The sequence below is a fragment of the Chlorocebus sabaeus genome, chromosome 14 (assembly GCF_047675955.1).
Source record: "Chlorocebus sabaeus isolate Y175 chromosome 14, mChlSab1.0.hap1, whole genome shotgun sequence".
In the NCBI taxonomy this organism is placed as follows: domain Eukaryota; kingdom Metazoa; phylum Chordata; class Mammalia; order Primates; family Cercopithecidae; genus Chlorocebus; species Chlorocebus sabaeus.
This window is the reverse complement of record NC_132917.1, coordinates 106,012,728-106,037,410: the sequence shown is the minus strand read 5'-3', so window position 1 is coordinate 106,037,410 and position 24,683 is coordinate 106,012,728. Positions and strand designations below refer to the sequence as shown.

Below are 24,683 nucleotides of genomic sequence, written 5' to 3'. Positions count from 1 at the left end.
CATGTTCTTTAATTCCAGGTACTGTTCTAGCCCTGAAGAAAGGGGTGTGTTCACACACATGATAATTCTCTGAGTTTTTTGTTTTGTTTTTTATGAGATGGAATTTTGCTCTTGTTGCCTATGCTGGAGTGCAATGGTGTGATCTCGGCTCACTGCAGCCTCCACCTCCCAGGTCCAAGTGATTCTCCTGCCTCAGCCTCCTGAGTAGCTGGGATTACAGGTGCCCATCCACCACACCCAGCTAATTTAAAATATATATATATTTTTAGTAGAGACAGAGTTTCACCATGTTGGCCAGGCTGGTCTTGAACTCCTGACCTCAGGTGATCCACCTGCCTTGGCCTCCTAAAGTGCTGGGATTGCAGGCGTGAGACACCACGCCCGATCTCCTGAGTATTCTGACCCTTTTTCATGTCAGTGGATTGGGGTGAATCCCAAATACGTGTGAATAGAGGTGAGGCATCATGAACTCACACATACTTGAAACTGAAGAAGCTGAGGCGCTGAGTGTCAAGGTAGTTTTCCTGGAGTTGGAGGAGGTGCCAAGCTAGATCTGTGGTTCCCACCCGCAGGTCCTCCCACCTGGGGCTTCACCAACCATGAACAGATAACCAGAACACAGCCCAGGGTGGACTCGCATTGGCTTTTAGATTCCAACCATCGCATTGCGGTTTTTAGAAAATCATAAAGCAGCAGGTGCAATATTCTTTTCTCATTTTTACCTCATTGGTATCTGAAGGCCCATTAGCATGTTAGAGAATAAGTAAGAGGGGGCCTTTAGGCATATAAACCCAACTGGAAAGGAAGACATGTAGATTCACACTAACTGCATTGTGAGAATGTTACAATGGCAGATTAGGCTAAATGGTTGGAGAGAGTGTGTGTAAATTGATGTCCTAAATGTGTCTGTCAGTGAAAGCAAAGACTGGTGTCTGACTCAGTTAAATGGACTGTGACTCGTGTTAGAGTAATTAGATACTAACTAACACCCCATTTGCTCTTAGCAGATCTGTCAACCTTAGCGTTTGAAATGAAAATGTACAAGAATCTGGGCCATATGGACTAGCGGCCCTTTCACCTTCTCAAAAAAGCTAACTGGCTGGAGCACCGTCCAAGGCTTGTTAACAGTTGTTGGGAGATAAGCACTGGAATTAATGAAGCCTACTTTTCCTTAGCTTGCAACTGGGGGAGGGAAACAAATAGCTATCATTCAGCCTGCAGTCCAGAGTCGTAAATTAGTTAAATAAGATCACGTGGCAAGAAAAGCTTGGAAAGCAATGCACGCAACTCAACAGGACGAGCATGACTTGAGAAGTCAAAGGTCAGGTGTCGGGAGCATGGACCTCTTGGGGCTCTGACACCCCTGGCTGTGGGCCTCGGTGAGTCAGGTCATCCAGACCTCCGTGCCTGCATCGGTCCATTTTTGCATTGCTCTAAAGAAATATTCGAGACTGGATAGTTCATAAAGAAGAGGTTTATTTGGCTCATTGTCCTACAGGCTGTACAGGAAGTGTGGTGCTGGCATCTGCTTCTGGGGAGGCCTCAGGAAGCTTCCAGCCATGGCGGGAAGCCAAGGGGGAGCAGATGTATCACATGACGAGAGTGGCAGAGAGAGAGCAAGGAAGAGATGCCAGCCTCCTTTAAACAGCCAGCTCTCACGTGAACTAACAGGGTGAGAACTCACTCATTACTATGGGGAGGTAATTCGTGAGGGATTCACCCTCAAGTTCCAATACCTCTCACTAGGCTCCACCTCCAACTCTGGAGGTTAATTTCAACATGAGATTTGGAGGGCGACACACATCCAAACCATATCAGCAGCATCGTTCATAAACAGGAGGTGGAGCTGGGCAGTATCTGAGTTCTCTTCTCGTGTTAACCTTCTGTTCCAAGCAATGGAAGTCAGGGCAGGGTAGCAGTGTGGTCTCAGCCTTCATTACCAAGAGATGTCCTCTAGGACCCAGGGCCTCAGGTGGTCCTTGAAAGCACCAAGCAGAGGGACTCATGCACAGCAACCCACAGGTGTGCCCCCACAGGTGTGTATGACCACTCCAGAATCTCATTGCATGGTTCCTCGGTTCAGAAAGTGACTCTAGCCCACTCCACCCCTCAATCCCTGTTCCACCTGGATCCAGGAGAGGAGTTGGTCTACACATACCTTTTTTCAAGTGGTTTTCAATTTCCCCTTTTCCTGCAGCCTCTGCCTTGCCTTGCCTTACCTTGTCTTTCCTATACTTTCCTTTCCTGTTCCTTTCCTGTCCTGTCCTGTCCTGTCCTTTTTTGAGATGGAGTCTTGCTCTGTCACTCAGGCTGGAGTGCAGCAGTGTGATCTCGGCTCCCTGTAACCTCCACTTCCCGGGTTCAAGCGATTCTCCTGCCTAAGCCTCCCGAGCAGCTGGGACTACAAGTGCATGCCATCATGCCCAGCTAATTTTTGTATTTTTAGTAGAGGTAGGGTTTCACTATGTTGGCCAGGTTGGTCTCGAACTCCTGACCTCAAGTGATCCTCCTACCTCAATTTCCCAAAGTGTTGGGATTACAGGCTTGAGCCACTGTGCCCGGCTCCCCTTGCCTTTTCTCCTGTGCTCTAGCTTTCACAAGTCCTTTTCTCTTTCAGATTCCATATGTGTGCCACTAAGCTGGGGAGGCCAATCCCCAACATGACCTCAACAGGAATGTGAGCTAAGATGACGCGATGTGCTTTGAGCTGACTCACCCAGCCCCTGCCTCTGTCTGGTCGCCCACACACGTTTATGATTTACCACCACAGCAATGTGCTTGATAGAACTGGGGAGGTCAGTCGGCCCACCCTCCCTCACTCCCGCCTCTGCAGCCAGCACTGTTATGGTAAAACCCCACCAACTATTTCCAAACTATTTTTTAATACGTTGCTGACTTATGGACGGCTATTGACTGAAGCTCATAAATATAACTGAAATCCTAAACTTTTACTTTCTTAAGAATTAAGAGTACAAGAGAGCATTTCCCAGTTGTTTATAGGCCATCATGATGTACACCTCTAAAGAAATTCAGTTTCTTTGACTTCAGTCGGTTTACAAGAACGTATTCCCTTTATATGAGTCAACATAGTCAGAAACTCAGTTTTATGCCCTCCCCCAAAAAGACAGGTTATCATATTACTGGTCTGGCTATATTTAAGTGCATTTTGCATGTATGTTAATATTCTTTCCATTTTCATAGTGTATTTTTTATTGTGGTAAAATATAGCATTAAGTTTATCATTCTAACAATTTTTAAGTGTGTAGTTCTGTGGCATAAATACATTTACATTGTTATGCAATCATCATTACCATCCAGCTCCGGAACTTTTTGCATCATCCCAAACAGAAACTCTGTCCCCATTAAACACTAATTCCCTGTTTCTCCCTCCTCAGTCCCTGGCACCCACCATTCTACTTTCCAACTCTATGAACTTGACTATTCTAGGTATCTCATAGAAGTGGAATCACACAGTATGTGTCCTTTTGTGACTAGCTTATTTCACTTGGCATAATGTCCTCAAGGTTCACCCATATTGTCGAATATGTCAGAATTTTCTTTGTTTTTTATGGAGAGAGAATCTCACTCTGTCACCCAGGTTGGAGTGCAGTGGCACGATCTCAGCTCACTGCAGCCTCTACCTCCTGGGTTCAAGGGATCCTCCTGCCTCAGCCTCCAAGTAGCTAGGATTATAGGCGCATGCCACCATGCCCAGCTGATTTTTTGTATTTGTAGTAGAGAGAAGATTTCACTACAATGGCCAGGCTGATCTCGAACTCCTGACCTCAAGTGATCTGCCCGCCTCAGCTTCCCAAAGTACTGGGATTACAGGCATAAGCCACCACACCCGGCCATGAATTTTCTTCCTTTTTAACACTGAATAATATTCCATTTCATGATTTTAAAATAATATATTTACCAAGAGTGTATGTGCATAGAGTATTTGCATTTATTTTACATAAAATTAGAATTGCTGTTTTGTATATTCATATCAACATAGAAAAATATAACCCTATAACAGCCCATCTAAAAGTCCTTATTGTCCTAATCCCTTCTATTGTGTCCAAACAGACCGACAAGCAGAGCTCATGAATGGTCTAAGGTGGGCCCTTGAAAATGGGTTCAAAATCAGCACAAAGTCTTTGCCAACAAGGAAAGGCACAAAGGTTTCCCCATCCATGACGTGACACTTGTTCATCTGCAGAGGTCCGTGTAAAGCTGATTCAGAACGAGATCCAGACTAACTTACAGGAAAATGTGGCCAGAGCCAGGGCAGCTGCTGCCCTGTAGGTCAGAGCAGATGACAGAGTGGCCACCTGCCCTGTGTGTTTCATTAGCAGGTCTCCTAACAAAGGTTTGCACGTTTTCCATCTTGTTTCCCAACCCCTCTTCATATAAACCTCTACAACATCTTTTGGGAAGGGAAGGAGGTGTGCCGTGTGCCCAGATCTCTAGTCACACCCCTTCTTGGATGGTTGCTCCAGCTAGTAGGGCTCCAATTCCTGTTTTTGAGAGGGTCACCACTGCATGACATCTGGAAGTGCAGAGAGCTGCTGAAGCTGGTCACAGGACAGGAATCCTCACTTTTCCTGGGAGGGCAAGACATGACTTTGCAGGCAGTATAGACAGCATGCGTGTTTTTGTCTGGGCTTGGGAGGGGAAGGGCTGGTATGGGCGCAGTGCCTCAGGAAATTAGAACCAACCTGTTTCCTTGGTCAGGCTCCTTCTCCCACTGCTATGGTGTCGTGATGCTGTAGATTTCCTAACACATTTCCACACCTACATTGCAGGCCCATGTCCTGGGCGATTCCTAGTGGAATAGACCATAGCAAAGGTAATGCAATTATAGAGGAAGGTTGGCTGTCCCATCACATCAAACTTGAGAGCCTCCTGTAAACCCATCCTTATCTCTGCTCCCATAACTGTAATTTCATGCAACTGAACGATGGAAACACGCAGCGGCAGTGCCAGTTTCCTATCTGTGCTCGATTTGCTCCTGCTGGTGTAATTTTCAGGTATCTTGTGTTTATACAAATACTAGAAAACAAGCTGCTGCTCAAGCAGCAACCGACAGGGAAGGTCAGCTGTTCCCTACCGCCATGGCCATGCCCGGATGCACATTGCAACAGTCAGTGTTCTCCAGAGAAAAAGAACCAATAGGATAGAGAGAGAGACAGAGAGAGAGAGAGAGAATGTGTGTGTGTGTAGGGGTGGGGAGAGAGAGAGAGTGTGTGATTGAGAGACTGATTTATTATGAGGAATTGACTCAGGCCATTCTGGAGGCTGAGAAGTTTTATATTCTGCCATCAGCTTCTGGAGACCCAGGAAGGCCTGTGATGTAATTCAATCCAAGTCTGAAGGCCTGAGAGCCAGGGAGCTGATGGTCTAAATCCCAGTCTAAGGGCAGGAGAAGATGAGAGGAGATAGTCCAACTCAAGCACTGAGGCAAGTTAAAAACAAAAAGACAAATTCCTCCTTCCTCTGCCTTCTGTTCTATTCAAGCCCTCAACAGATTGGATGATGCACACACATTGGGAAGGATAGATCTTTCTGGAGGCCCCCAACTCCGAAGCTAATCTCTTCTGGAAACACCCTCACAGAGGCACCCAGAAAGAATGTTTAATCTGGGCATCCCATGGCCCAGTCACATGGACACATGAAATGGATCCCCTGGGCCAGGAAGATGGGAGGATCTCTCTGTCTGGGAACCATCTGGGGCTGTTGAGCTGGCGAGTCGCCTTGTTTCCTCCTGGGGCAGAGCCTCAGCAGCAATGACTTAATCCAAGTTTATGATCATGTTCATGCAACTGCAGAATTAGCAATGACCTGGCCATCGAGGGAGGCAGCTCAGGGACAGAGGGACTCACCAAGAACTGTATTTCATGCAATGCGGCCAGTTTTTCCCTTGTTCGTTCATTCATTCATTCATTCATTCATTCATTCATGTGTTCAATTATGCATTCATTCCACAAGTATGTGTAGGGAGACTGCAGTGTGCCAGGCATTGTGCAAAGTTCTGTGGATAAATGATGAAAAAACCAACAGGTGTTGGCAAAGACTTTGTACTGATTTTGAACCCTTTTTCAAGGGCCCGCCTTAGACCATTCAGGAGCTTTGCTTGTTGGTCTGTTTGGACCCAATAGAAGGGATTAGGGCAACAAACAGATGACTTTTAGATGGTCTGATATAGGGTTATATTTTTTATGTTGATATGAATATATAAGATAGCAATTCTAATTTTATATAAAATGCATCCAAATAGTCTATGCACATACACTTTTGGTAACTAAATATACGATTTAAAACCCATGAAATGGAATATTATTCAGTGCGAAAAAGGAAGAAAATTCTGACACACACTACAATATGGATGAATCTTGAGGACATTATGCCAAGTGAAATAAGCCAGTCACAAAAGGACACATACTGTGTGATTCCACTTCCATGAGATACCTAGAATAGTCAAGTTCATAGAGATGGAAAGTAGAATGGTGGGTGCCAGGGGCTGGGAAGGGAGAAAGGGGCAATTAGTGTTTAATGAGGACAGAGTTTCTGTTCTGATGGTGGTGATGATTGCATAACAATGAAAATGTATTTATGCCACAGAACGGTACACTTGGAAACCGTTAGAATGATAAACTTAATGTTGTGTATATTTTACCATAATAATTAAAAAAAAAAAAACAGTTTGAAAATGGCAAGAATACTAATGTTACCAGAAAGGGGTCTAGATCCAGACCCCAAGAGATGGTTCTTGGATCTCGCACAAGAAATAATTCAGGGCGAGTCCACAGAATAAAGTAAAAACAAGTTTATTAAGAAAGTAAAGGAATAAAAGAATGGTTACTCCATAGAGCAGCCCCAGGGGCTGCTGGTTGCCCATTTTTATGGTTATTTCTTGATGATTTGCTAAACGAGGTATGGATTATTCATGCGTCTTCTTTGTAGACCATATAGGATAACTTCCTGATGTTGCCATGGCATTTGTAAACTGTCATGGCACTAGTGGGAGTGTAGCAGTGAGGACGACCAGAGGTCACTCTCATCGCCATCTTGGTTTTCTTGAGATTTCGCTGCTTCTTTACTGCAACCTGTTTTATCAGCAAGGTCTTTATGACCTGTATCTTGTGCCAACCTCCTATCTCATCCTGTGACTTAGAATGTCTAACCATCTGGGAATGCAGCCCAGTAGGTTTCAGCCTTATTTTACCCAGCTCCTCTTCAAGATAGAGTGCTCTGGTTCAGACGCCTCTGACACTATCATACATGGAAAATGCACTTAAATATAGCCAGGCCAGTAATATGATAACCTGTCTTTTGGGCGGGGCAGGCATAAAATTGAATTTTTGACTGTGTACTCATATAAAGGGAATACCTTCTTGTAAACTGACTTAAAGAAATTGAATCTCTTTAGACGTGTACATTGTTTTGTCTTGTAAACAATCAGGGACAATTGCAGCATAGTGGGACAAATGCTAGAGTGGGCAGTGCAGGTAAGCCAGAAGCCCAGTGGGGGAGCCTTAAGTCGGGGAATAGTGCCCCAGGCAGAAGGAGCAGCAGGACCAGCCCTGGAAGTGAGCAAGGTGATGGCCCCTTGGAAATGAGAGAAAGGGGGCAGTTTGGGTAACCAGGAGTCCAGGGAGTAACGGGGGAATGGTGATAGAGAAGGCTGGAGGGGAAGCTCTATCCTGGTTCTAAGCAAAGTAACACAAGTATTTGAGCTATGGAAAGAGCAGCAGTTCTACCACCTGAGGGAGCCACTGGCAACATTTCCTTCCGGTATTCTGCCTGTTCATTTTGAGCTTTGCATAGTCAAAGTTTTTTAAAACGTAAGAAAGGGAGGGGGTGCAGAATCCAAACTGTTTTAGCCAATAAGCTCATCGTAGAATACTTTGCCTTAAAATAGAGAGTATTAATAGAAAATGTGAGGTATGGTGAGGCCAACAGTTTGGGAGATGACTGCCGCTGTAAAGGTTGGTTGTTACCACAGCTCGCACGAGAAGGGTCACAGCATCCCACGCAGGGCCACAGGGAGAGGCACCGGGTTGGTCAGGAGGCAGAGGGACGGGTGGGGAATGTGGACAGGAGCCTTTGCTGTGGCTTCCACGGGAAGGGATGGGAGAGACAGGGTGAGCAGGCTTAGGATAGGCTGGTTTGATTTCAGTGGGCTCTGGGGGGCAGGGGCTTCCCTAATTGTTTGGTACCTGGCTCTGGGGTGATTGGCACAGGTGGATGGTGACCTCATGGGTTAGAGCTCCATAAAGGAGGTGGTTGGGGTATAAGCCCTGGATTGGTTGTTTTGCATTTGAAAAGCATTCTTCGGTGGGGTGGCTCATGTCTGTAATCTCACAATTTTGGGAGGCCAAGGGAGGAGGACCGCTTGAGGCCAGGAGTTTGAAACCAGTGTGGACAACATGGTGAGACCTCATCTTTACAAAAAATAAAAAATTAGGTGTGGTGGCATGTACCTGTAATCCCAGGTACTCAAGAGGCTGAGGCAGGAGGATCACTTGAGCCCAGCAGTGAGTGAGTGAGAAAGAAAGAAGAAAGAAAGAAAGAAAGAAAGAAAGAAAGAAAGAGAGAGAGAGAGAGAGAGAGAGAGAGAGAGAGAGAGAGAGAAAGAAAGAAAGAAAGGGAAGGAAGGAGAGAAAGAAAGAAAAAGGAGAGAAAGAGAAAAAGAGAAAGAGGGAGAAAAAGAGAAAGGGAGAAAGAGAAAGAAAGAGAGAAAGAGAAAGAAAGAGAGAAAGAGAAAAAGAGAAAGGGAAAGAGAGAAAAGAAAGAAAAAGAAAAAGAAAAATGAAAAGAAAGGCAGAAAGGAAGGTGGGAAGAGGGGAAGGGAGGAAGGAAGGAAGGCACGCTCATGGGCTAGCTGTTTACTGTCTCTAGGAATTGGCTGACGCTGGGAGGGGCAGTCTGTCCTCTAGGGTCAGCAAGGGCCCAGTTATCAAAGCATCAGTGACAGAAAATAAAAAATATGGTTACTATATCTTTTTGATTAGGCCACTGGGACAGCTGAAATTATATTCTCTTCTGTTTCTCAGGACAGAGAATAGAACATTAACATTGTCATATACTTCTCACAGCAAGGCAGGAAAGTTTGCCTCCGAGTATCTGTCTTAGTCAGCTTGGTCTGCTGTAACAAAACACCACAGACTGCGGACTTAGACAGCGGAAACTTACTTCTCACAGTTCTGGAGGCTGGAAGTCCAAGACCAAGGTGCCGACAGATTCAGTTCCTGGAGAGGGCTCTCTTCCTGGCTTCAGATGGTCACTTTTGGGCTGCGTCCTCACATGGCAGAGAGAGGAAGCTCTGGGGTCTCTACCTCTTTTCCTAATTCATCATGGGGGCCCCACCCTCATGGCCTAATCACTTCCAAAGGCCTCACCTCCTAAGGCCATCACATTGTGGGTGAGGATTTCAACATATAAATTTGGCAAGGGAGACACAATTCATGCCATAGTAGTAGGAAAGGGCCAGAAACAGGACATGAGTCTGGAAACCCTTCCCAGGCCAGCGTGGCAGGTGGAAAACGTGGTTACTTCTGCTTGTTCAAAGGGTTTCTTGAGTCTATGTGACTCAAAGCGGCCTGAAGTGGAACAATTCTTCCAACCCTAATTGGTTTCTGGGAGGTGCAAAATACTTTTAATAATTGTTTCTCTTACACTCTCCTATATATAATTAGTGAATAAATATTAATTGATCTTAGCCTTTGTAAAACTGCAAAGTTCTTAAATAATGCCTCCTAAGTCAAAAAGGCAGTGTTTGCTCTCCCCAGTACCTTCTTAACCTGATTCATAATCCAACCTGTGGCCCAAAGGAGCCTGACACAGCCTGCTTGCGAAGGCTGGGTGGTGGCTGATGGGAGGAACTTTGTGACCTCCCCAAGACTTTCCCACGGTTCTGGGAATTCTCCAGCTCAGCTGGTGAGAGAATAACTTGACACTAACGTTCTGAAAAGCAATTTTATTATGGCACCAGAAACCACCGTTTCCACTTTTAGAAGTTTATTTTAGGAAAATAATCAGCAGCTAGGCAGAAAAAGTTATGTCAAGGATGCTTATTATAGCAGCTTTTAAATGGTGAAAAATGGAAGAGAAGAAAAAAAAAACCCTTGAATATCCAAAGGAGAACCCCTGGCCACCAGAAATCCCTTCCGAAAATGGGACGAAAACCAAACAAAACCAAAACAAAGATAAAAACCAGGCCACAAAGGTGTGATGCTGTATGATCTGAAGTTTGCCAGAGAAAAAGCATATTTTTATACATAATAATAAATCCGGTTTTAAAATCCCTCTAATAAACACACTGGTTGTTTGGTTTCTGTTTTGTCTCTACAAGGAGCACGTTACTTTTATAATTTTAAAGAATCAGGAGATAAGATTTTTTAAAACTAGGAGGCCAGGTGTGTTGGCCAGTACCAACTGGGATTACAGGATCCCAGTGCTTTGGGAGGCTGAGGTGGGAGGATTGCTTGAGCCCAGGAGTTTCAGATGAGCCTGGGCAACATGGTGAGACCCTCTTTCTACAAAAAAACGTTTTAAAATTTAGCCAGGCATGGTGGCACATACCTGTAGTCCCAGCTACTCAGGAGGCTGAGCCGGGAGGATCACTTGAGCCCAGGAGTTTAAGGCTGCAGTCATCTATGATCACGCCACTGTACTCTGGCCTGGGAGGAAGAGCGAGACCCTGTTCTTTAAAACAAACAAACAAACAAACAAGGCCGGGCATAGTGGCTCACACCTGTAATCCCAGCACTTTGGGAGGCCGAGGCAGGCGGATCACCTGAGGTCAGGAGTTTAAGCCCAACCTGGCCAACATGGTGAAACACTGTCTCTACTAAAATACAAAAAATTAGCCAGGTGTTGTGGCACGTGCCTGTAATTTCAGCTACTCGGGAGGTTGAGGCAGGAGAATCGCTTGAACCCAGGAGGCGGAGGTTGCAGTGAGTCCTGATCGCACCACTGCACTCCAGCCAGGGCAACAGAGCTAGTCTCCGTTTTAAAAAGCAAACAAACAAAAAACCAAGGAATATTTATTCACATATGTCATTCTTGTACACAGTTTACAACCGAAGTTTAAAGATGTTAGTATCACATCAGGGGAAGGGCTGGTATCTGCTTATTGCATGGTTTAAGGAGAAGGAAGGATTCAAGGAAACCAGAGAAGAAGGTAGGGGAATGAAGAGGACATGCAGGCCAAAGGAGGCTCCCATGAAGTATAACAGAGATTTAGAGATGAGTGGGACAAAGAATCATGGATCATCATCCAGGGGAATGTGGGAGGCAGCCAGGGGCCCTGTCTGGGCTTGGCTGGAGAGAAACCCCATGGTGCCCACAGCCACCCGTGCGGGTCTGAAGGGAATGCATCCCGGCAGTCCCCAAAACCCCCTGCAAGGGGGAAAGGACTTTCTAGTAGCCTAGACTGGCTGTTTCCCAAGGGGCCCTTCAGATTCCAGAGAGAATTCCAAGGCCTTGGGGAAAAAGAGCCTCCCGTTTCAGATAGTTTCAAAGCAAATTAAGCTTCCCATTGTTCCTTGTGCATTTTTAAAATCATTCGGTCTTGTTTATCTTGTACAGTGAGCTTAGTGACCCTCTCATTCTGGTGTAATAAAGCATCTAGAGTCTTCAGAAGACCACCGCAAAAATGCCAAAAACGAAGAAATATGGCAGCAGCATTTTAATGAGGGAGGAAATGAGAAATATATTCCTCCAAAGGACCGTGAATAAAGAATAGTGTAAAAAATGCTTCCGAAAATGAGCTTGGTTATTTTTCCTAGACAGGAATAGCTGGCAGAGGGACAGCAGATGCCAGAGGCAGCAGGAGAGAGAACAGAGATGGAACATAGAGACCCAGGGCGAATAATTTGTTCTCATTAACTGGGCCTTGGGGATCTTCAGGAGTTTACCTGAACACCCAGGAGGCTGAATTTGCATATCAGCGCCCTCAGATTGGTGGATGCAGAAGGTGAAGTTCTGGTCTCATCTAAGTGTTTCTCACACAGATAAGTTCTTTCTGTTCTTATCAGACTAAGAGAAGTCTGTGCTGCAGCTCCTACTGGTTCCCTCTTTGACTATGGCAATCTCTGGCACCTCTCCTATTCCTAGAACACCTTGTTCTCTGCTCCTCCCAGATGAAGGGGCAAGAGAGCAGAAGGGAAACTGGAACTCTCTGCTAAAATAACCTTGGACACCAGCCCATAATAATGCGTACACCTGTGCACGCACACACACGCATGCACACACCATGCTTTTGCGTGCAAACATCCTTCTATTCTTACAAAATCCAGATGCTGACCTCCCAGCAAGGGTTCCCAAGCCCTCCGTCCCCTGGAATAGTTAAATTATGGTGCCCTGGCCTGAGCCCCGCCCATACTCTATGGTGCTCCCTCTGTGCACGGCCACCAGCCTCCACATTTCAACAGCCAGAGCGTTGAAACTACCTTCCTTCCTTTAATGTAATCAAATTATTGGGCAGAGTTGATCGTAATCAGTGTTGACTAACTATTATTTTACACAGTAATTTTTTTCCTTATCCTGGCAAAGTTCATCTCCTTGTGGCTCCAGATTTTCAGTCTAGTTACTTTATGTCTCCCATCGTTTGTTTAAATGTGGTGCCTTTCTTTCCTTACCGCAGGTGTAAATGCATGCATTTTCTGTATTTGGATGTAGGACTTTGTAGGTTGGGGGCTGAGATAAAGAGAGAGGTAACCATCTTTGGCTGATGTGTTAGAGAGATGCTTACTTTACAATAAACAAAGGCTCCTTTGTGAAATTTCTAATTTGTATGTGTTGCTAGGATTTCCTGTTTTTAAAAATTGTGTAGTGTTTTGGTAGACACCGCCAGGTGTCCCCCAAATCCTTCCTGTCTTTCTTTCTTTCTTTTTTTTTTAAGATAGGGTTTCTCTCTGTTGCCCAGGCTGGAGTGCAATGGCACCATTATGGCTTACTACAGCCTTGACCTCCTAGGCTCAAGTGATCTTCCTGCCTCAGCCTCCTGAGTAGCTGGGACTGCAGGTGTGAACCATCATGTTTGGCTAATTTTGGCCTTTTTTTTGTAGAGACAGGGTCTCCACTATGTTGCTTAGGCTGATCTTTAACTGAACTCTTGGGCTTAAGCTATCCTCCTGCCTAAGACTCCCAAAGTGCTGTCCTTATAGATGTGAGCCACTGCGCCCAGCTCCCGTCTTCTTCCACAGTAGGCTGGAGCTGGGCAGACAGCCTCCCGATGAGGGACTCCATTTCCCAGCCTCCTTTGCAGCTAGGTGTGGCCGGGAGCCTCCGCTCTTGGTGGTGGAAGACCAGGGTGGAGTGTAGGTTGTCTTATTGCACATGCTCCCCCATCCTTTCCCCAGTCTCATGAACTGGAACATGGAAGTGGCTGCAGCCCAGAGTGACCATAAAGATAAGGACAGTGCCCCGGGGACCGTGGGAAACTACATGGAAGGAAACTGCATCCTAAACAATCATACAGAGCAGAGCACTCACCTGGCTGCCTGCGCTATTAATCAGGGGGAAACGAAGTTTGTCTGTTTCAGGCCCCTTAGTGTTGGCTGTCTTTGTGACAGCAGCCTTTTACCCAATGCGCCTCCACCCTTCTCTTGCCTCTCTGCCTTCCCAGACAGGCTCCACAGTGCCCTGGGGACCTCAGAACAACCCCAAGAGCAGCGACGTGCACCAGAGGCTGAGCTTTCTAGGCATGGGAATGGGCTGCATCACATCCATCTCATCCCTCTGTGCAGCCCTGTGAGGCCAGCTTACAACCTAGGGAGAGTTTTGAATGGAGTGAAGTAGTGCAGTTGAGGTCAGCGAGCAGAATTTTGCTCTTTAAAGCCAAACTCATGCTCCTGGCTTCTGTGGATGTGATGTTAGTGTCAACTGAACCCTGAAATCCTAGACCACATGAGGATGAGGAACGAGTCTGTGAGAGTGTGATATAATATATTATGTATTTGGTCTCTGCCCCTGGTTCCTGGCCTTAGTATCTCCAGAGTGGTAATAGTGTCTGTTGTATGCTAATGAGATGACTGGTGGCTGGGGGCCCGAGGTGGCTTCAGGAGGAGGGCTGATCACTAGAAAGACTGTGACAGGATTAGAGGGTTGGGACTTTCACCTTACCCCCAAAACCCCGGGAGAAGGGAGAGGGGAGAGGGGCTAAGGTTGAGTTGATCAACAATGGCCAGTGATGTAATCAGTCATGCCTATGGAATAAATCCTCCATAAAACCTGAAAAGGTCTAGGTTCAGATGGGCTTCTGAGTCGCTGGATGTGTGGAGGTCCCTGGTGGTGATCCAGGAGAGGGCGTGGAAGCTCTGCACCCCTTCCCACATGCCTTGCCCTGTATCCCTTGTAATAACTTTGTAATTAATGTGGTTTGGCTTTGGCACCACTCAAATCTCACCTTGAATTGTAACAATCCCCACGTGTCAAAGGTAGGGCCAGGTGGAGATAATTGAATCATGGGGATGGTTTCCCCCATACTATTCTCACAGTAGTGAATGAGTCTCATGAGATCTGATGGTTTTATAAAGTCGACTTCCCCTGCACAAGCTCTCTTGCCTGCCACCATGTAACATGTGACTTTGCTCATTTGCCTGTCGCCAGGATTGTGAGGCCTCCCCGGCCATGTGGAACTGTGAGTCCGTTAAACCTCTTTCCTTTATAAATTACCTAGTCTTGGATATGTCTTTATTAGCACTGTGAGAACAGAGTAATACAGTAATACATGGGTAAACATAAATAAAGTTCTTCCCTGAGTTCTATGAGCCACTTTAGCAAATTAAGCAAACCTGAGAAGGGGGTTGTGCGAAACTTCCATTTATAGTCTGTGGGTCAGAAGCACAGGTGACCACCTCCTACTTGTGATTGGCATCTGAAATGGGGATGGTAGTCTTGTGGGATGGAGCCCTCAACCTGTGGGTTCTGACTCTAACTCCAGGGAGGTAGTGTCAGTATTGAATTGAGTTACAGGACACCCAGCTGCTTTCCACTAGAGAGTTACTTGCTTTTGTTTGTTTATTTCCAGAATGACCAAACAAGCCATTTTCTCAAAGAACTTTCCACCCTTGCCCAAAAGGAACAAACCTTGGCCATCAGCAGGTTGACAGTGCAACTCTAATGCCTCCATGTCTTTAGCATCTGCCATGGACTCAGCCTTGGACTAGATCCTTTCCATACATGATTTTGTTTATTCCTCACTGTGGTCTTCTGGCTGGGAGTTTTCCTGCCATTTCAGAGATGAGGCAGGTGGGGTACAGGAATGCTATGTCACTTACCCAGAATCCCACAGACAGCGAGGCACCCTGGGGTTCAGACTGTACTGTTTCAAGCACGTACTCCACATCCCCTGCGTTTCCATAAGAGCAGAAACGGAGCACGGGGCACTCCTGCAATTGTGAGGGCTCTGCAGCCAAAGTTCCCAACTACATGAATAAGGGAGCTGAACAGTGTTGAAAATACTTAACGCAGAAGTTTTTTTGAGTCAAAAAACAAACAAAAGCACGCACCGTGACTTGTGTGCAGGGAAAATACACCCGTGGCTCAGAATGGCAAAGTAAGAATTGATCTAGGTATTTGCTGCTCATCTTGGTCATCAGAACATCCTAGGGAACCTTTGATTTTGTTTCACCCTGACCTTGGGGACTACAATTCAAGATGAAAAGGTGGCAGATTTGCAGGAGTAGTTACAAGTAGGAGGACACTTCTGAGACTTCCTTGTGTCTCATTTTTAATGCAAGAATCTCCCAAGGATCCCAGGTGTCTGCCTCCAGGGTTATTACCATGGTCAGCCAGTTTCTTTCTCTTGCCTAAGGCCCTACAGAGACAATTTAGCTGTGAAGCTGCCCAGACTTCACGCAGAGTGCAGGGTTTGGGTGAACCACAGGACTAGAGAGAAGATGCAAAAAAAATTAATAATAAATCAATGGGTTGGGCACGGTGGCTCCTGCCTATAATCTTAGCACTTTGGGAGGCCAAGGCGGGCAAATCACCTGGGGTCAGGAGGTCAGTATGGTGAAACCCCGTCTCTACTAAAAATACAAACATTAGCCGGGTGTGGTGGCACACACCTATAATCCCAGCTACTCAGGAGGCTGAAGCAGGAGAATCTCTTAAACCCAGGAGGCGGAGGTTGCAAAGAGCCAAGATCATGCCACTGCACTCCAGCCTGGGTGACAGAGTGAGACTCCATCTCAAAAAAATAAAAGAAAATAAAACAATGAAGCAGTGCTTATCCTGCAAATCTCGGGGAAGGAGACCAGAACCGGATATTTGCTTGGTATCTTAGGAAATGGAAGTTTGTTAAAGGTTCAAGCAAGGCCAGGTAGGATTATGAAAGTGGCACACTGCAAGTCAGAGGAAGCTAACTGGCTGGAGTGATTCAGCAGCACCATCATAAAAACCAAAACAAAACATGTGGGGGCAGCCAGCTGTGACCCATGTTGTTCCAACAGTCTCCCGGTTGTCATCTTATCTTTAGTCTTTCCAGCTTTTGCTAGTAACTTTCAGGTTCTAGACTTCCTGAAGCCTTTCTTCTTAGGGCACTGCTGTGGCCTCAGTATTGGTGTCTCCAAAGTTCATGTGTTGGAAACTAATACTCGACGTGATAGTATTAAGAGATGGGGCCTTTGGGAGGTGAAGGAAATTGGTGCCCCTGAAAAGAGGCTTGAGGGAGTGTCCCTTCTCCTTCTGCCATGCTAGGACACAGCCACAAGGCACCATCTATGAAGCGGAGCGGGAACCCTTGCCAGACACTGAATCTACCTACACCTTTATCCTGGACTTCCCAGCCTCCGGAACTGGAAGAAATAAGTTCTATTGTTGATAAATGAGCCAGTCTGAGGCATTTTGTTATAGCAGTGTGAACAAATTGATATAGGGGTACCGGGTATTGGATTCTGGACTTAATATGTGTGGTCTTGGTGCAAATTTGGGCAAGAACATAGAGGCTTATACACCGAAAGAGCAATAATACTTTATTTAAAATATATACAAAATTATTACTTTGAAACATATATATTACTATCCAACATACATCATATAACACTGATCGATGTAAATTTTGGTACCTTCATTTATTCAGTTGTGAACTCTTTTGTTCAAGGCTCCTGAAGAAAATTATCTGAAATGCCCACCAGAGGGGGGTGCCCATGGGCTTGGTCCCCTTGGTGATTTGGCTGTGCTGTTGGGCACTGCTGGGGAACTCCAACCCTGCTCCATGGAGCTGAAGGCAAATCCCCACCTTGCTGGGGGAACTGGAGACACAGAATTGATGGCACCCACCTCCGTCGCTCACACGTCAATTGCTCATCTTCTCCCTCTCTCTCCATCTGGGAATAAACGGGGAGGGAGGTGAGGGGGAACAAGTGTCAGTTATCTTCTTTACCCTCCTCTGGGCTGAAGAGGAGGGTTAAGGGAAGTTATGTTTTTCCTTTCACCCCCCTTCTTCTTTGCCCATGTTACCACTACTGTGGGAAGAAAGGATGAGAAGGAGGGGCTGGCTCTTAATTCAGTTTAGAAAGAAATGGGAAGTGAAGCAAAAATGGGGCTTCTGTGCTCTTAGGCTGAATTTGAGTTACAATGATCCTGAGATAAATCAGACAACTGCTTTGGGGCATAGCCCATGCCTCATTCATCATTATCTCCCCCACAGTGCCTTACATCTAGTAGGCACTTAATGCATGCTCTTTGCATGGATGAATACATGGATGCAGGGGACCTGATGACTTCAGACAGAAAAACACACGTTTCAGAATCAGAGTATTTGAGAGATGAAAGGGCACATGGGAAATCATCTAGACCTGCCTCCTCATTTGGCATATGGGGAAACTGAGGCCCAGAGAAATGAGGAGAAACAAACAAGGTCACATGACTAGTTCCTGATAGAGTCAGACCTGGAATCAGATTTTCTAAATCGCTCCCTAAATTTCCCACCCTCTTCAGATCTGGAACAATAAAGAGAGCTCAGTGGGCTCCGTGTTATGCCCTGGACTCAGGACCCTCATATGCCAGCGTGGGGACCCCTGGTGGTGGCCGAATAGGGCACAAGCAGAGAAGTCCCCTTTGGGCAACCTCCCTTCCGGGATCTGGTCCCAGTAGGTAAACAGGATGGCAGCAGTGGATCTGAGTGAGGTAGGAGGAACACAGAGACCAATGGGGACCCCGAGAATTGGGCTCCTTGGTGCTGCACCTGCAGCGGGTCCAGTGCTGAAGTGGATGTGGTGGCTCGAAGGGCTCTGGAGCTCCAGGGGATCCAAAGGAAATGTGTAAACTAAGCCCAGCCTGCTCACTGCTGACACTGAAAGCAGGTTACTACAGATGCTTGCTCAGCGGGTGAGTTATAGCACACGGGAAATGGAGGGGAGGAAAATGAAGGGATGCAGGGACAGGGGTGGAGGGAAAGAGGGAAGGGCCAAAGGGTTCTGCAGTAGACAGGCCGAGTGGCCTTAGGGTGCAGGGATGGGGTGGACCCAGCAGGTGGGGGGTGCTGGGGACATGCAGGAGCTCCCGGATGTGCTTCTCACTTCACCTGGGCTATGCATGACCTTCTCTGGGCTTCAAGCCTCTGAGGCCTCCCATGCATCATTCCAGGGAGCTCAAAGCACAGAGGCTCACTCCGCTTCCCCGTGTGATTTTCATTTCTTTCTAGAAAAGATACTTAGGCATGGGAAGAAATGCACATCTGATCAATATAAAGGACGTCTTGTGAGTCCCCACACTCTTCTTCAATAGCTGAAGAGCCCTGATGTCAAACAGAATGAATGAACACCCAGGAGATCACACCTACTGGAGTTTCTCAGGGTTTCTCTTGAGCAGGTGCAGAGAGGGTTCAGAGGGCAGGTTGAAGCTCTTGTGACCGACCCATCCTCCTGCCCCACACTCAACCAGCTTCACTCCCTGTTGCCCTCCTCCTCCTTTTCTGCCCAACTTCTGCAGGCCCCAGCCCACTCCATTTTTGCCTTAATGACTTTGCAGTTCCCATCAGCCCTGTATTCGGCTCTTCTGCAAAGAGAAACAAAAATAATTCATCTTGCCAAAATTTGAAATTTGGGCGCTGCAGCTCGTCTGATTACAAATGAGTACCTTTGTGCTTAAATAGCCACCACAAAGTGCAGACTATGACCAACATGCCAGGGAACAGAACAGGACAGACCAGCCCACCCTGGGACCCGGGCTCAGCTGCCCCTTCTCTGTGGCCCCCTGGCCCCCTAAACCGCAGACTGGTTTTCGTTGCACACGTAGACTGTGCTCGGCTGGATTCTCCTTCGGATCCGCTCAGGCACTTTGGGGAGGATTTGGAAGGTCTGGGGCAGCAACTCTATGCAGGCCTCGCGGAATTTTTTGATTCTCCAGCAGTAGACGATGGGGTTGAAGACGGACTTGAGGTAACTGAGCCACAGGACGCAGGTGCTGGTGGCATAGAAGGAGGAACCGCAGTAAAAGCGCTGGCTGAACACAGAGAGGAGGCTGTAGATGGAGTGGGGCAGCCAGCAGAGGGAGAAGCCCACGAAGAGGATCAGGATGGTGGTGAAGGCCTTGGTCTTGAAGCTCAAGTCCACGCTGACCTGTTGCTGCCGCTGCAGGCGCCGCAGGCCCGCCCTGGTGAGCTGTCGCAGGTCCAGGCTGTCCGACTGGTTGTGCACGCGCACGGCGTTCTTGCGGACCGTGTTGAGGATGCACATGTAGGCGCACAGCATGACGCCGAAGGGCGCGAAAAACACGGCCACCACCAAGGTGACCACGTAGGCGCGGTCGGCGGGGAGCTCCGTGTAGCCCAGCACGCACTGTGGGGCCCGTGCCGGCACCTCCACCAACGTCCAGCCGGTGAGCGAGGGCCCCGCGATACAGAAGGACAGCACCCAGGAGACCGCGATGATCACCTTGGCCCTGCGCGGGTTCAGCTTGTCCTGGCGCTGGACGATGATGAGGAAGCGGTCCACGCTGATGATGAGCAGGATGGCCACGCCCTCCAGGACGAAAAACCAGTAGAGCGTGGCTGAGAGGCGGCAGAAGTTGTCCCCAAAGTGCCAGCGCACGGTGATGAGGGTGACGGCGGTGAAGGGCATGCAGCAGAGGGACAACATGATGTCCGAGAAGGCCAGGGTGGCCAGGAGCAGGTTGATGGCCGAGCGCATAGCCGGCCTCTGGTACACGATGATGCAGACCACCGTGTTGCCCAGGAACCCCACCACGGTCATCAGCAGCATCACTACGGCCAAGGAGATCCTGAGGGGTGCGGGCAGCGGGGTGGATCCGGAGTCCGAGGCATTGCTGGTGTTCAGCAGCAGGTATGGGTAAGCCTCGAGGGACGTACTGTTGCAGGCCATCGCGGAGAGACCCTTGGAGCTGGGACAGAAGTGGCCAGGAGGGCTCCCCTCAGCGCTTCGGTGGCTGCCATTTTTTGTCTGCTGGCTGCATCTTCCTGGATGTCTGTGGACCTCTGGGGCACTGGAATGGTCTTGGGGAGAAACGTCTGTCTTGGTGAGCACTAGCTGGGATTTACGATTCATGGATCACATCCTAAGCATTTCTGCCGGGAGCAACTGTGTGCACAGCTCGGTGCTTGGACACTCTGTAGCGGACAGCAAGCAAAAGTACAAAAGAGAAGGGAGTTAGAGTTTCCAAACGCGTTGAAGCGAGCACGCCTTTAAACTTTACAGGTGTTTCTAAACAAGTTTATTTACCACTTGGGACAAAGCTTCGTATTCACAAATATTGTCTGAGTCTTGTCAAGCAGCCCAGAAAAACCTAATCAGCTCTCCTCTGGGGAAACTGAGGAAGTAAACTTTGTAGTTAGTGTTTATGGAATAACTTGACTTTTCAGCAACCTGTTGGAATGAAGCCTTGGTCTAGCCAACTAGCGTTAGAATCCAGCTCCGCAAAAGAAAGGTTTTGCCTGTTTCATTCTCTGCTGTCTCCCAGTACTGACAACAGTGCCTGGCGTGCAGTAAGTGTCCAATCGATATTTGTTGAGTAAATGAATAAATGATAGTTAATGCTGCTGCTATAATATTTGTTTAGCTTTTTTTAAAAACCCACTTCATTGAGGAATGACTGACATGTCAAAAGCTGTACAAATTTACATCTCAATATACTGAGAACCTATCACCACCAAGGCCAAAAACGTACCCAGCTCCCCCTGCCAAAGCTCCCACCTGCCACTTTTCTGGTATTATCATTTTGTTTTGGTGGTAAGAACACTTCACCTAAGATCTCCCCTCTTAGCAAATTTTAACTATACATTTTTAAGTTTTAATTTTTTTTTTTTTTTTTGAGTCTCGCTCTGTGGCCCAGGCTACAGTGCAGTGGCGTGGCCGGATCTCAGCTCACTGCAAGCTCCGCCTCCCGGGTTCCCGCCATTCTCCTGCCTCAGCCTCCCAAGTAGCTGGGACTACAGGCGCTGCCACCTCGCCCGGCTAGTTTTTTGTATTTTTTAGTGGAGACGGGGTTTCACAGTGTTAGCCAGGATGGTCTCGATCTCCTGACCTCGTGATCCACCCATCTCAGTCTCCCAAAGTGCTGGGATTACAGGTTTGAGCCACCATGCCTGGCCAAGTTTTAATTTTTAAAAAGAAATGTAAGTGTGTTTAACTTTATTTGATAAGTATAAATTCGCATGGAGTTATAATAATAAATAATATGTGAAATTCTGTGTGCCCTTCACCCAGTTTTCCCGAATGGTAACATCTTGGATAACTGTGGGGCTGCTATACTATTACTTCTGGAAGCACAGATTGGGAGAAGGGAACTTCCCCCAAAGATAAGGACTTTTAAAATACAGTGTTAGCTGAGTGCAGTGGCTCATGCCTATAATCCCAGCACTTTGAGAGGCAGAGGCAGAAGGATTACTTGAGGCCAGGAGTTCAAGACCTGCCTGGACAACATAGAGAGATCCCATCTCTACAAAAAAATGAGCCAGACTTGCATCTATAGTCCCTGCTACTCAGGAGGCTGAGGCAAGAGGATTGCTCGAGCACAGAAGTTCAAGGCTGTAGTGAGCTAAGAAGGTGTCACCGTACTCCAGTCTCGTTAACAGAGTGAGATCTTGTCTCTAAAAAAAAAAAGAAAAAAGAAAAAAAAAAGTAAATGAAATGAGCTTTTATTCCTTTACTTTCTTAATAAACTTGCTTTTACTTTCAAAAAGGTAAATATAATATTAATTTTAATTTTGTCTCACTGATGTGGTAAGAATGTGTTCAGTAGCTCAGGTCTGCAGTCACATCACCTGAGCTGGGGGAAGTCCAGCCTGCATCGTTTATCCAGCCTGGACATCTGGCTGTTGGATGCACCTCTGTTTGTAAGAAACTTCTCTTTTTCTAAATTCCTTTTGGTCATTGTTACAGATATCTCACACCGAGGGGAATGTGGGCAATGTAAGAAGCCAGAAGGCCTCAGACGAGGCCTAGAGGATCTGGGAGTGGCAATTACTTGATGATGCTACCTTAGTTTAGACCCAACCAATCCTTGGTCTTCCTTCCCAAGCACACCCAGAATGGGTTCATCTCTCAGTGGTGGGTACCAGTATCCAAACTTTTTCTGAGCTATAAAAATCAGAAACATGGTGTGTTCATTTATAAATGGGAATTATCTCTCATTCAGACCAAAATTATGACCCTTCTTCATCTCAGTTTTCTGATCTGTGAAATGGAGGTAATTACATATTTATCCCTAGAGTCATTAAATACACGTGCAATGCCCGGTAAAAGAAAGGCATTAATTAACTCCATCTCCCTCACTGTTTCAAGTTTAGGGGTTTCTGTCTCTTGGATTAAACTGCAAATTTGTTGATGGCAGAAACCATGACATGCATGTAGGAAGCCCTAATGGATGAAGCTCCTCTTGGAGCAGAGAATAAAGGACCACTGAGAAAAAGCGCACTCCCGTGCATCCATGTGCCTGTCAGTCTTAGCTGATAGTGAATTCTTCATCTGCACTCTTCTCTATGCTGTAAACTTAGATTTTCCTCCCAATGATAATTATAGACAGTGATTTCATGCTTAACTAAAGGAGCAAATAATGCAAGGTATTTTTTTTAAAAATGTATATGTCTTGAGGTTGAACCTGATTAAAATTATTTTGGCTTCTGGACAACAACCTGTCTTAGATATTTTAATTTAGCATTTTGGTCACAGTCCTGTTGTTAATATCTGAATCAACAGTGCTTTTATTACAAGGGACGAGGGCACGAAGATCAAAGTAAAAGGTAACAAGTGAACAAGAAATATTCTGCTGGTGTTCTTGGAATAACAGCACTCACCACCTCCGGCACTTTTCACGGTGAGAAATGGGTGCCGCAATATGAATTTAAAGCTGCAACAGAAGCTAGCTGGGAACTGAACCGTTTCAAGGTATTTATCTTAGTTCCTTTCCAAATGATCTCACCCTAGAACTGGGAGGCTGTGCCAAGTGTCAGGAGGTAAGTCATCATCTCTAACTGAAGTGTGATTAATCAACTAAGGAAAGTGTGACCAGGCTGTGTGCTGCTGTGTGCCATGGTGTGGCTAGCTGTGCGTTCGCAGAGTCTTTAGTGAACTGCGTCCACACAAAAGATAGAAGGCACTTTCAGCAGAGCGGACACGTGGCCACCCATGCATTGTGTTTACTGCAAGGTTTTCTAAAGCCTTCCCTCCTCATCCTCACACTTGGCAAGAAGGCAGGGAAATTATGAAAGGGAAGCTCAGATACAGTCAGCAGGAGCTCCAGTTCAGCAAAGTAGTAACCAGTGGAGCCGAGACTGGAAGCTGAGACTCCAAGGGAAAGATGGGTCTGTGGTGAGGACGGTGGCTTGTGGAGGATGACTTCATGTCTGTGACACTGACAAGCATGGGGAAAAGAAAAACCATCCCCCCACCCCCAAGCTACACCAGTTGAGGTACAGACAAATTTCAAACAAAATCCCACTCTGTTCTCCTTCCCCGGTAGGTGAAGAATGGGCTTCTAAAAACTTAGCTTCCGCCGGGCGCGGTGACCCACGCCTGTAATCCCAGCATGTTGGGAGGCCCAGGCGGGCGGATCACGAGGTCAGGAGATCCAGACCATCCTGGCTAACACGGTGAAACCCCGCCTCTACTAAAAATACAAAAAATCAGCCGGGCGTGGTGGCGGGCGCCTATAGTCCCAGCTACTCGGGAGGCTGAGGGAGAAGAATGGCGTGAACCTGGGAGGCGGAGCTTGCAGAGATGGCGCCATCGGACTCCAACCTGGGCGACAGAGCGAGACTCAGGCTCAAAAAAAAAAAAAGGGCTGAACTTCGTGAGGATGAGAGAAGGAACCTTTGTCTCTGCTCACCGAATAGGACAATTCTATGTGCGACCACCAGGGGGCGCGCTGGGGCAGCCTCGGGAGGCTGGGAAGTACCAGTGCCTGACCTGCCAAAGCCTTTCTTCCTCCTCCCTCCCTTTCTTCCTTCCTTTTTTCCTTCCTTCCTTCTCTCTTTCTTTTTTCCTTCCTTCTTTCTTTTTCTCTCTCATTTCTTTCTTTTATCTTTCTTTGTTCTCTTCCCCTTTTTCTTTTCCCAACTTTAAAAGTCTTTATTATGTTAAATTTCAAACATAGGCAAAAGAAGATAACATAGTATAGCAAAGCCCCACTTGGCTAAGCTTTTGAGCTGTATTTCCTCCATTTCCTTCCATTTAAACTGGCTCTTCCTGGTCCCCATATACCTCCCGTCCAGGCTTTTGTTTCCAGTA

The 24,683-nt window shown here is 46.9% G+C and overlaps 1 protein-coding gene across 1 annotated transcript; it reads right to left on the bottom strand.

Annotated features, from left to right (window-relative positions):
- Positions 1-16,994: 16,994 nt before the first annotated feature.
- On the bottom strand, positions 16,995-21,250 carry GPR45 (G protein-coupled receptor 45). The gene has a single exon (XM_008008277.3). The coding sequence runs from the start codon at positions 20,502-20,504 to the stop codon at positions 19,203-19,205; it is 1,302 nt and encodes a 433-aa protein (XP_008006468.3). The 5' UTR covers positions 20,505-21,250; the 3' UTR covers positions 16,995-19,202.
- Between the last annotated feature and the right edge of the window lie 3,433 nt (positions 21,251-24,683).

Bases quoted from the DNA above. Each gene is read 5' to 3' on its own strand.
- GPR45 (XM_008008277.3), bottom strand. From the start codon at position 20,504: ATGAATCGTAAATCCCAGCTAGTGCTCACCAAGACAGACGTTTCTCCC.